The 13097-nt window shown below is 51.1% G+C and overlaps 1 protein-coding gene across 1 annotated transcript; it reads right to left on the bottom strand.

Annotated features, from left to right (window-relative positions):
* Positions 1-3066: 3066 nt before the first annotated feature.
* On the bottom strand, positions 3067-11517 carry PDCD2L (programmed cell death 2 like). The gene is made up of 7 exons (XM_004600713.2): positions 11389-11517; positions 11142-11299; positions 10754-10814; positions 7664-8034; positions 5793-5903; positions 5050-5198; positions 3067-3250 (listed from the first exon to the last, which is right to left on the bottom strand). Exons 1-7 carry the CDS (start codon positions 11494-11496, stop codon positions 3120-3122), a joined length of 1089 nt encoding a protein of 362 aa, XP_004600770.2. The 5' UTR covers positions 11497-11517; the 3' UTR covers positions 3067-3119.
* Between the last annotated feature and the right edge of the window lie 1580 nt (positions 11518-13097).

Genomic DNA, 13097 nt, shown 5'->3' with positions numbered 1-13097 from the left:
TTCCACTCCAGCCCCCTTGGTCTTATTTTTTACTGAAGTGTTGGGACTGAATCCAGGGCCTTACACATGCAAAGCAAGTGCTGTGCTGCTGAACTACATACATCAAGAACCTTGGCCTTTTTTTTTTTTCTCTAAGTCTTCGACATAGCAATATGCAACTTAATCTTTTTTTGTTTTGTGACATTGGAGAGCTCAGACAGCAGGGCTCCCTCCATAATGCCAGCACTTCTGGGTCACCAGGGATTTAAACTCATGGCCAAATGTTTGCAAGACCACAAAGGAGGCCCTCTAAGCCCCTTGTGCTATTCCTCCAGGTTCCAGAGTTTAGGCTTTGGGAGAGTGGGGTTTGGGTCACACCCATGGTGCTCAGGATGACGGCAGGCTCCGTGCTGGGGGTCTCTCCCAGCGGTGCCTGGTACCATGGATGGCGGCATCTAACCAGGGCTGCTGCATGAAAGGCAAGCACTTCATTTATTTAGACTTTTTGGGTCACACCTGGCGATGCCCAGGGCTTACTCCTGGCTCTACACTCAGGAATTACTCCTTGCTGTGCTTGGGGGACCATATGGGATGTGCAAGGAATTCAACACCGGTCAGCTGCATGCAAGGTGAACACCCTCCCTCTGTACTATGGCTCCAACCCCTTCTGGCAAGCACTTTAACCCCTGTACTCACTCCAGGCTGAAACCCAAAGTTCCCAACCATTTAAAAAGCATAAATAGGGGGCTGGAGCAATAGCACAGCGGGTAGGGCGTTTGCCTTGCACGCGGCCGAGCCGGGTTCTAATCCCAGCATCCCATATGGTCCACTGAGCACCGCCAGGGGTAATTCCTGAGTGAAGAGCCAGGAGTAACCCCTGTGCATCGCCGGGTGTGACCCCCCCCAAAAAATAAATAAAAAGCATAAATATACCCCCTAGCTCATAGTATCTGGAAGCACTGGTATCGATTTCTGTTCCTAAGAGTTCAACTCTAATGCAACCATTCTCTTCATCAAAGTCCAGAATAACAGGCCCTCTGAGCACTGCTGTTTTCTGCTCCAGCTGTAGTGAGCTCTGACCACAGTAAGTGGAGGTCATAGAGCCTAAGGGCTGGTGGCTTCTCCAACGGTGACAAAGGGTCCAAACCTTAGCTCTGGCTGGAGATGTGGCTCTGAGGTGGAGCACGTGCCTCTCTTGTGTGAGCCCTGGGTTCCATCCTCAGCACCACAAGAAACAAATCCATGTCAGTCCCACAAACCAAAGATGCCTGAAGTTCTACAACAGCACCTACAGATATGGAAACTACTCCCAGTAGTGCTCAGGGTACCATGTGGTGCTGGGGAGCAAACTGGTATCAGACACATGCCAGGCAAGTGCCTTAACCCCTGTATTCTCTCTTGACACCCCCTCTCTTTTGTTTTGTCCCACCCAGCAGTACTCCAGGCCTTCTCTTGCTTAGTGCTCCCCGCTCAGGGACCATGAGGTGCTGGGATCAAACCTGTCATACTGCCACACGCAGGTCCTACGCTCAGCCACTGAGTCGTCTCTGCAGCCCAATCTCCCTTTATTAAGTGAATAGAGAGAAAGCATCCTCCATTACGCCTGATGCTACTGCCAGTGCTGGGGACGCAGGAGAGAAGAGGAAGAGGGGAACAGGCAGAGGGAGAGGTCTGCCCACCTTGCTTAAGGTTAATCACTGAGTTCCTCCTCTACGCAAAGAGCAGGTGTGTTCACAGCTGAGGGAGTGTCTCAGTCTGGCATAGAAAGAAAGACTAAAGGGGGCCGGAGAGATGTACAGTGGGTAAGGCTTGCATGCTGGCTCCAGTTCCCAGCATTATCACATGGTCCTCCAAGCCCCATCAGGAGTAATGTGCAGAGTGCAGTGCCAGGAGTAACCCCTGAACATTGCCAGGTATGGCCCCTCCCCCCCACAAAAAAAATGACTAGCGGGCAAGAGCCATAATACAGAGCAAGGAGGATGCTTGCCCAGCTTGTGACTGACTCAGGTTCAATCCCTGGAAACTCATATGGTTCTCTCCAGAGCACCGCCAGGAATGATGCCTGAGCACTGAGCCAGGAGTAAGCCCTGAACACTGCTGGGTATGCCACCCTCCCCCCCACCAAAAAAAAAAAAGTGATGGGAGGGGCTGGGGATAAGGTTCCTGGTAGGGCACCTGCCCGAGCATGTTGGAGGCCGCAGGCTCCACATACCCTCTCGCCTCTGCTGCCACACAGCACTGTGTGTGGCCTTGGTGACCCAGCGCTTCTAGGGTGGCCCCAGGCCCTGAGCATGGTCTAGTGTAACCCCTAGAAGAAAGAACTTAAGGCTGGAGGGACAATGTCCGAAACAGCACCTGGGCACCCCCTTGAGAGGCTGCAGGGACAGTGGGAGTGGGTGGCAGTGGGGAGCCTGGGGTGGGGGAGCACCAGGTAAGTACTTTTTGGTTTTGGGGTCACACCTCGTGGCACTCAAGAGTTGGTTACTCCTGGTTCTGTACTCAGAAATTACTCCTGGCAGTGCATGGGGGACCATATGGGATGCTGGGGAACAAACCGGGTCAGCCGTGTGCAAGCAAGCCACTCTCTACCACTCCTGTCCCATCTGTCACCAGGTAAGTTTAAAATGCTAGTGTCGGGGCTGGAGAGGCTGCACAAACGCTGCATGCACACTTTGCATGTGGGAGACTCGGTTTTGATGCCTGACACCACATGGTTCCCTGAAACCCCCAAGCACAGAGCCCACAATCACCCTGGAGTGCCGCCAGTACGGCCCCAAAACCAAAATAAATACATTGAAATGAAGTAATATGCTGTTGCAGGTAGGAGCCTCACACAACTGAGACAGAGTGGCTGTGTGCAGAGCCCGACTCAGAGGCTGGCTAACAGGAGGCTCTGCGGCTTCTCTCCCAGGTGACCCATCTCTTCCCAGCTCCCATATGCACATAAGCCATGGATTGGACATGGCAGGACATGGCAGGGGCCCCTCACCCACTGCAGGAGGCCTCAATTCCCCTGCAAGGGGGTCAGAAAGCCACAAAGGACAGTATGTAACTAAAACGAGAATTAAGTGCGCTTGAGCATCAAAATAAATACACACAAATAGAGTACATTTTAATTCATATAAATAAGAGGGATTGCACTACTTATATAAGACTTCATCTGGGTCTTCCTGCATTACACAAAATTCTTCCATGGGAGTTTGGTGGTTTAGAGGCCAGCAACTCTTCTCACATGTGTAAATTAGAACTGTGCCAAATTCCACAGAAAGACCTGTGGGGGGAAAAACACGTGTTCAGGATTCCAGCAAAGACACAGTACCGTAAGTCAAGGCAGTTTTTGCAAATCTGCTTAGTGGGTGCAGCTCAGACTCTGCACCAAGACAGTCTGGGTTCCCATCCCAGCTCCATCACCTGGAACAAGTGACTTCCTTCCTCCCTGACAGTGACAGTAACTCTGCTCAGGATCAGCCATGAGGGCCCAGGCAGAGATCAACAGCCTGAGCACGTGTTTTGCATCCAGGAAGCCCCAGTTCAGTCCTGACACCACCTGGTTCCCCGAAAACCTCCAGGAGAGGCCCCCGAGCACAGAGCAGGTGGCAGGCCCCAAACAAAACAAAACAAAACAGAAGATTACTGTGAAGGGGGAAAAAGAGCTAATCTCTGTGAGATACTTGAAACAGACTCGGGCACTGCTGAAAGTTCCCTGTAAAGCAGAGCTTGTTTGTTCGTTGGATGGGCCACACCTGGCAGTGCTCAGGAATGACCCCTGATGGGGCCACAGCTTCATGCAAGGCCAGTGCCTGACCTCCTGTGCCCTCTGGCCCCTCTGGTTCTTTTGTTTGCTTTTGGGGACACACCTGGTGATGTTCAGGGGCTCCTCTGTGGTGCTGATAGGAGTGATCCGTGAGCACAAAGCCAGGAGTATGTCCTGAGCACTGCAGGGTGTGGCTCAACCCCAACCTCCAATTAAAATAAATCATGACAGAGCTGAAGAGATAAAACAGCAGGTAGGGTGCTTGCCCTGTAATTCATAGCTAGTCTGAGTTCAACCCTCAGCAACCCATGTGGCCTCCGAAGCACTGCCAGGAGTGATCCCTGAGCACAGAGGCATGATTAAGCCCAGAGCACTGTCAGGTGTGGCTCACACCCTGCCATAAAACAAGAACATCTCACAATGCCCATGTAAAAGCTATTTTAAAAGGAGTTAATACATTTCAATCTAACGATATTTTAAACTTTACTAATTTTGTTTGGGGGGCCATACGCAGCTGTGCTCGGGGCTTACTCCTGGCTCTGTGGTCAGGGATCACTCCTGGTGGGGGCTGGGGAACCATGGGGTACCGGGGATCAGACCTGGGTTGGCTGCATGTGAGGTAAGTGCCTCAGCTGTTATACTCTCGCTCCAACCCTCTTAATATAATGAACGTTACTTTATTTCTTCGGGCAGGGAGAGGACTACCTCTCAAGCAATGCTCAGGACTCAAGTCACTCCAAGTAGCATTTCTGGCTTAGTGGTAATAGGTTTACCCAGTAACTGTATATGCATATACATGTGTGTATGTGTGTGTGGTGCCTTGAGGGCTGTAACTGGCGAGCCTGGGAGTTAGGCATCAAATTTGGGGCCACAAGCATGTCCGGAATGTGTTCCAGCCTTTGGATCGATCCCTTACTGCCTTGAATATAGAGACAAAAAAAAGTGTGGCCTTAAATCAACCAAAACAGTATCAGTTCTTATGTTGATAGTGTTTCCTTCAAATAATCTCAATTCGGACATAAGTTTCCTTCAAATAATTTCAATCCCTAAATCTGTCTTTCGGTTTTGTGTTTGTCACTACTGCAGGAGGTCAGAGGGTGGGGGGTGGGGGGCCATTCCCAGCAGTGCTCAGGGACTCAATTCGATGCAGTTCCGTGGACTGAACCCAGAACCTCGCAGGTGCTGACTACCTGTGTATGGACTACCTCAGGCACATCCAGAGACTCCAACTTTGGTTCCCAGGGAACAGAATAGAAAGACAGCGCTACCAAGAGTGTCAGGAATGGGCAAACTCAAGCTAGTAAAGGGCGAGTTACCTGAATGGGCACCACTGAGTACGCTGACCAGGGCAGGCATGAGCTGGAACTCAAATGTCCTTTGACCCCCACAGTGGCTGCAGGCAGGAAGGTCAGAGACAACTGAGGGAGGGCACGTCAGAAACAGAGGTTCTCCGCTCCAGGAATACCTAGGTTCCGGGACAAGGTGCCTTCAGTCAGAGCTGTATCTCCCAGCCCCCAAATACATTAAAAAAAAAAAAAAAGATACACACACACACACAATATTTACATAAGCATCCAAATACACACACAAAAAATTAGGTGCATATGATATACTAAAATCTGAACAATGGAGCCGGAGCAATAGCACAGCAGGGAGGGCCTGCACACAGCCGACTGGATTTAATCCCTGGCATTTACATTGAGGGCTGTAACTGGCAGTAAATGCCAGTTACAGCCCTCAAGGCACCACACACCCATATGGTGCCCCAAGTACTGCCAGGAGTCATTCCTGAACCGGGAGTAACCCCTGAGCATCACAGGGTTGTGACCCAAAAAGCAATAAATAAATAAATAAATAAAATAATATCTGAACAATGGCTTGGGGAAAGCTGTGGACACAGCTGTATCTTGCTATGCCTCCCTATGTCCCAACTTCCTATCAATTAGGGCCGGCTGTGACTCGGCAGCAGAGGAACGGTCTCATTTATGTGAGGGTTCATCCATAGCACTGTCCCAAACAAACAAGCAAAACGCCAAAACAATGCAAGGGACACCTTTACCTTAAAATCTGCTCCTGACAGACAGAAATTCTCTTCATGAATTTATAAAATATCTTGTCTCCACTTTTGATTGTGGTCTTCTCATATTTTTCATTATCTTTACTAGAAAAACTGAGAAGCAGAAAATACTTTTTCATTGCCTCTAGCCAAAGAGTTACATATTTAGAAGAACAATTTCCTTCAGAAGATTTTATCAAAGTAACATAAGCATGCAATTCAAATATTAAAACATATTCACATCTTGTAAAGCGTATCAGTAATGCCCTGCCCCACCCTTCTCTCAAGCCCTACTCCACAATCATTTACTTTTTCTTTTCTTCGGGAGAGGGGCACACCCAGCAGTGCTTAAGTGCTTAAGGCTTATCCCTGATGGGATTCAAGGACCTATGGGGTCTCGGCGATCAAACCTGTGACAGTCACATCCACAACATGTAATGCTGTACCATCTCTCTGGCCCCCTCCACAGCCATTTCAACCAGAGATAATACTTGCAATTTAGGGGTCAGAGAAATAACACAGTGATGTATCTGCTTATACATAGCCAAACCTGGTTCAAGCCTCAGCACTCACGGTCCCAGAGCACAGAACTAGGACTTGCCCCAAGCGTGAATGAGGACATCTCCCAAAAGGAAAACACGGTCAGAGACAGTACAAAGGTCAAGGCACTTGCCTTGTGTGTAACTGACCCCACTCTGACCCCCAGCATCTCATATGGTCCCTCAAACACTGCCAGGAATGGTATCTGAGCACAGAGCCAGGAATAAGCCCTGCGAACCACTAGATGTGCCCCCCCACCCAAAACAAAAACAAAACCAAATTTGTGAGGGTTGTTTTGTTACTCCTGGCTCAGGGATCACTCCTGGAGGTGTCTGGGGAACCATATGTGGTTTTGGGAAGCAAAATGGTGTCTGCTACCTGCAAGGCAAGCGCCTTAACCCCCGGACTCTCTCTCCAGCCTCAATTTGTGCTTTAAAGTCATTGGTCATTGTGTCCTGGGTCCTGGACACAGACCTAGGGAGAGTGTGTGTTTGTGTGTCCAACTCAAAACACACACAAAAGACTTTCTCTTCTTTTGAGAATTATGATTTATGAAGTCTTTTAAAACCTACTATTGTTGGAGCCGGAGAAACAGTCCAGTGGGTAGGGTGCTTGTCTTGTACGAGACTGAGCCAGGTTCGGTCCCCAGCATCTCATATGGTTCCGTAACCACCTCCAGGAGGGATCCCTGAGTACAGAGCAGGAAAGCAAGTGCTCTACTGCGGAGCCACAACCCCAGCCGCTGCTCATTCCCTAGAGCCAAGCATCATTTCTAAATTTTGGGTCGAAACCCCATGGGGTCATGTAACTGATCGCACGGGCTGCAAGAACGAACACCCAATGACCAAATTTTAATTTAAAATCAAATGTGTGAGGGGCTGGAGTGATAGCACAGCAGGAAGGGCATTTGTCTTGCACGCAGCCAACCCGGGTTCAATTCCCAGCATCCCATATGGTCCCCCAAGCACCGCCAGGGGTAATTCCTGAGTGCAGAGCCAGGAGTAACCCCTGTACATCGCCGGGTGTGACCCAAAAAGAAAAAATATATATATATATATATGGGGGGAGGAGGGTCAACTACACAAAAGGAGGGCCTTAACCCCTTAAAAGCCCTGTTTGGCCCAACAAGTGGGAAAAAAGCTTAATAAGCCCTGATCTAAAGGAATAATCTGTTCCCAAGGTTTGTAACTAAAATTACCTTATAACCTTATATTCATACTCTCCTTTCCTTCCTTCTTCTTTCTCTTCTTTTGTATTTTGTTGTTGTTGAAATTACACCTGGAAGTTTCCCCCACGGGAGACTTCCTGATCAAAATGGCGACACCCCTCCTCACCTCTGGGAAAGCAGCTCTTCCATGTCAATCCCTTCTCTCCGCTGATATTCCCGCAGGAGACTGTGAGCATGATCCAGAGCGCCCGAGTCTCTGTAATCATCCTCGTCCACCACGCAGATGTAATAGGGCAGGAACTGCGGCTCTGCTGAGGGCAAGGCCTTCCTTTCCCCGTGAGCAGCAGCGGGAAGAGCAGCTTCCGGGGCGGGATCGTGCAGGCGAAGGTGCTGGAGCTGGCCAGTCCAGTCTACATCGCTGGCACCATTGGAAGCACTTCCAGAACCCACAGTGAGCTGCGACGGAGACGCCTCCTCACTGTCACTTCCCCAGTCATCCGCACCTTCACACCAGTCCACAGCTGCAAGGCCCTTTTCCTGTTTCGGGAACGACACTGGTGACTGAAGTGCCGACGCACCGAGACGTCTCCTCCGTCCCGTGGCTTCGGCCACCCATCCCTCCATCTTCCCGAGGGGGCCTTCACACAGGCCCCTTCTTGCCCTCTGGCACATTCAGATTCAACTTCCTGCACCCAATTTTCTCAAAAGCGTGCTGAAGGTGACAGATACTCTCTTGGGAGGCTGTGTGGCAAATAAAGTATGGATTCTTCTTCAACCATCCGTTCCAAACAATTTCAATTGTGCTGCCACGTTTTGCAGAAATGGACAGGAGTGAGGTGTTTTTCCCAGACTATTTCGCAGTTAGGGTTCAAGATAGGATCAGGAGTCTGCTAATCAGGCCATCTGAGAGAGAAGCACAAACTTAAAGACATAAATGTGACAGAGACCATGGGACAGTCTATAGATGGGGACAGAGCAATGCTCTGGGGTCACAGTTCTGACAGCTCAGTGTTTCTCGACAGCCACTCAATTTCCTGACTGCTGGGCAAAGGGAGAGCAGCTCAGAGCCCAGCCAGTTCTTAGCCGTTTTTCTGGCTCGCTGTTGGGGCAGGGGCCATACCCAGCTATGTTAAGGGCTTATTAACCTGGTTTTGGGCCCAGGGATCACTCCTGGGTTATATGTGGTGCAGGAGATCAAACCTGGGTCGACAGGTACCTTGAGCTCTGAACTATCTCTCCAGTGCTCAGTTGTGCTTATGAAAATCAACCCTGTACATACCCCAGCCAGTCTACCCAATAAATTCACTGTCACTGTCATCCCGTTGCTCATCGATTTGTTTGAGCGGGCACCAGTAACGTCTCTCGTTGAGACTTATTGTTACTGTTTTTGGCATATCCAATATGCACGGGTAGCTTGCCAGGCTCTGCCGTGCGGGCTCCATACTCTCAGTAGCTTGCCGGGCTCTCCGAGAGGGGTGGAGGAATCGAACACGGGTTGGCCATGTGAAAGGCGAAAGCCCAACCGCTGTGCTATCGCTCCAGCCCACCCAATAAATTAGTAAAAGTATATTCCTAAGTCTTTCTGGGCAAAAAAAAAAGGTGCTGGGGCCAGTGTGACAGTATAGCAGGCAGGGCATTTGCCTTGTATGTGGCCAACCTGAGTTCCATCCCCAACATTCCATACGGTACCCTGAACACTGCTGGGAATAATTCCTGAGTGCAGAGCCAGGATTAACCCCGAAGTATTGCCAGGTGTGACCCCAAAAGCAAATAAATAAATAATAAAAAAGAAGGTGCATTATGATTATTTATAATAGAACCTTGATGAAGATAGGCAGACCTATCTCCATCATTCCTGGCCATCAAGAACAGAATATAAATTCAGTTAAGGAGTCTGAGGAGATAGTAGTGCAGGTCAAGTCCTTGCCTTGTACTCAGATGATCTGGGTACCACATATGGTCCCCTAAGCCCTACCAGGAGTGATCCCTAGGCACAGAGTCAGGACTTTAAGTCCTGATGAAACTGTATTCTGTAGCTACCAATCTATCTGAATTTTTTTTTTTAAATTTTGGCAGCAGGGGAGGGGTGTGTGTGTCCCACCCAGCCATGCTCCGGGATTACTCCTGGCTCTGCACTCAGAAATTACTTCTGGTGGTGTTTGAGGGATGATATGGGATGCTGATGGCTGAATCTGGGTAATCTGAGTGCTAGATAAGGGCTTACTGTACTATATCTGCTATACTATATCTCCAGCCTGTGAATTTGCAATTCCATAAATTCAGACTTTATATCTAAAGTATGATATATCCATATCCCAGTACACATTCTTACTATAAATTCAAATACATGTATATATAGAATGCATGTAGAAGATATACCCATACTTTTTCCCAATTAAAAATAAGAGGTAGGGGGGCGGGGCTGGAGCAATAGCACAGCGGGTAGGGCATTTGCCTTGCACGCAGCCGACATGGGTTCGATTCCCAGTATCCCATATGGTCCCTTGAGCACTGCCAGGAGTAATTCCTGAGTGCAGAGCTAGGAGCAACCCCTGTGCATTGCCAGGTGTGACCCAAAAAGCAAGCAAAAAAAAAAAAAGGTAGGGGCTGGAGCTATAGTATAGCGGGCAGAGCATTTGCCTTGCATGCAGACAATGTAGGTTCGATCCCTGGCATCCCATATGGTTCCCTGAGCAGCGCCAGTAGGTAGTGATTCCTGAGCGCAGAGCCAGGGGTAACCCTGCTTCCGGTGGGTGTGACCCAAAGAGAAAAAAAAAAAGAAAGAAAAAGAGGTAAAGGGTTCAAGCAATAGTACTGTGTGTAGGGCACTTGCCTTGCAGCACCCGACCTGAGTTTCAAGTCCTGCACTCCATATAGTTCCCCTGATCTCCGCCAGGAATGATCTCTGAGTGCAGAACAAGCCCCTGAACCCAATCGGGTGTGACTCCTTCCCCAGACAAAGCAATAACAAAAAATACATCATAGATCTCAGAGACCTTCAGGTATACTAAAAACTCCAAAGCCCTGGGGGAAACCACCTTCTATGACTGGGAGACTAGCAAATCCACTTGAACACGGCTTAAAGTTTGTCTTCGAGGTGGAGGCTTAAAGCACTCCAGCCAAAGCCAGAGCTCCAAGACCCAATGGCCTTCTCTCCCCGCCCCTGCACCGCTGGTGTGCTCTGCTTCCCCCCAAAAGTCTGAATCGAAGAGCCTGATTCAAAAACATCCTCTGGTTAAGGTGCCAGCCACATTACCTGCGGGTCCAGCGCTGCCTTCTCTCGCACCGGCAGGCTCTGGGAACGGAACACCTTCCAGCTTCGGGGTCAGAGACAAAGGGCAGGGGCCAGAGGGATAGCACAGTGGGTAGGGCATTTGCTTTGCACGTGGCCGGCCCGGGTTCGATCCCCAGCATCCCATAGGGTCCCCCGAGCACCGCCAGGAGTAGTTCCTGAGTGCAGAGCTAGGGCCAGGTGTAATCCCTTGAGCATCACTAGGTGTGACCCAAGAAAAAGACCAAGGGCCGTGAGGGCTCCCGAGCCGCCGCCGCCTGCTCCCCGCCCGCCCCGTTCCCGCGCGCCCGGGGCTGCCCCCTCTGCCCACTCGGTATCATACCCCGGGGGGGGGGGGCAGCTCCCGGCCTACCTGCGCGCCCCGCAGCCCGCGCGGGCACACGCGAACACGTGCAGCAGCCGGTGGAACGGGGAGCCTTCCAGCGGGCAGTACACCTGCACGACCAGGGCCAGCGGCTGCCCGCACGCCGCACACTCGGGCCCGGGCGCGGCCACGGCGGGCAGGGCGTCCTGCGGGGAGGGGCGGCCGTCACACCCCGCTCTGCTCGCCCCGCTCCCCCCACCCCGCGCCGCCGAGCCCGGCTTCCCACCCCCCTCACCGGAACGCCGCCCAGTTTGCTTGCCGTCCAAGCGCTCGGCCCCGAGGGGCGGCCCGACACGGCGGCATCGCGGAGCCCCAGCAGCACCGGTTTCCGCGGGGCCGCCATGATGGACGGCCACGTGACGAGCCCAACTACGGCGGCCGGGAGGGGCGCGGCGCATGCGCACCGCTGCCCGGCCTGATAACCCTCATCTAAGCTCCCTCATCTAAACCCGGCGCTTGAGGATGCGGCCCGCGCTTTGTGCCGACAGCAGCACCTTCGCGGGTGGGTGGGTAACGCGCCGGGAGCCTAGAGGCCTTTTAACGCACTGCTATCTGGAGCACGCACCATCTGTCTTGTCAAGCGCGTGCCAAAGATGGAGTGAAAGCTTTGCATGGGGAATGCCCTCCCAGCCCCCTACCCCTGGCAAAGTCCCAGCATTAACAAGGAGTGTGATGAAAAAAGAAAACTAACCAGAAATAAAAGAGATACTATTCTTATCAAGGAAAAGAAACCCGGGGCTGAAGCGCCTAGGGCACTTGCCTTGCACGAGGCTGATTCCACCCCCCCAACACACACACACACACACACACACACACACACAGAGTCCCCGGAGCACTGTGCCAGATTACTCCTGATGGTGCTCCGCCATGTAGTAGTAGATACTTATGAGCTTAAGGGTTTATTTTTTTAAATGCTACGAGAAATAAACTAGTCCAAGGAGAGCACAAGGCTTAAGGTGTGTGTTGCGTATAGCCAACCCTGGTTCAATTCCTGGCACTACATTGTACTCTGAGCATTCCAGGGGCGGCCCTGGATTCCCCTGAGCACTGACCACTATGGACCTGGAGTCCCCTGAGCACTGCTGGGGCTGGGGAGGGGGCCTTGTGGTCCCTGTCACCTTAAGACCTGTGTAGCAATGCATCCTCAGGCTCTAGCACTGAATCATTAGCCCAATTGACCAAGAATCACTGGGAGGGGTCTCAGGTCCCCGGAACACTTCCTCCCCACCCCACACCCAAAAGGAAATAACAAACTTCCAAATTCTTAATATTCTGGGGCTAGTGATAGTACAGCTGGTAGAACGTGTGCCTTGCAGTTAGCTAACATGGGTTTGATCCCCACCATTCCATATGATTCCTCAATGTGCCAGGAGTGATTCCTAAGTGCAGAGCCAGTAGTAACCACTGGGCTCCCCCCAAACAAAACAAACCTTATAGGGGCCAGAGAGATAGTACAGCAGATAGAGCATTTGCCTTGCACTCCGACCTGGGTTTGATCCCGGGCATCCCATATAGTCCCCCAAGCACTGCCAGGAGTAATTCCTGAGTGGAGAACCAGGAGTAACTCCTGAGCATCGGGGGGGGGGGGGGCCGGTGACCCAGAAAAAAAAACCTATAAAAAAATCTCTCTCTCTCTCTCTCTCTCTCTCTCTCTCTCTCTCTCTCTCACACACACACACACACACACACAAATTTCTCTTTGTGTCACACCCAGCAGTGCTCCAGATTTTTTCTTGGCTCTGCACTCAGGGATCACTCTGGTGAGGAATGCGGGTCCATATGTAGGACCATATGAGGAGGTGCTGGGGACCAAACCAGGCTTGGCTGTATGCAAGCAAGTGCCCTGCCCTCTCTACTATCTTTCCAGCCCCGTATGTATGTATGTATGTATGTATGTATGTATGTATGTATGTATTTTGCTTTTTGGGTCACACCCGGCGATTC

Source organism: Sorex araneus, chromosome 8 (assembly GCF_027595985.1).
Source record: "Sorex araneus isolate mSorAra2 chromosome 8, mSorAra2.pri, whole genome shotgun sequence".
Classification (NCBI taxonomy): Eukaryota; Metazoa; Chordata; class Mammalia; order Eulipotyphla; family Soricidae; genus Sorex; species Sorex araneus.
This window is presented reverse-complemented; position numbering and strand designations above follow the sequence as displayed.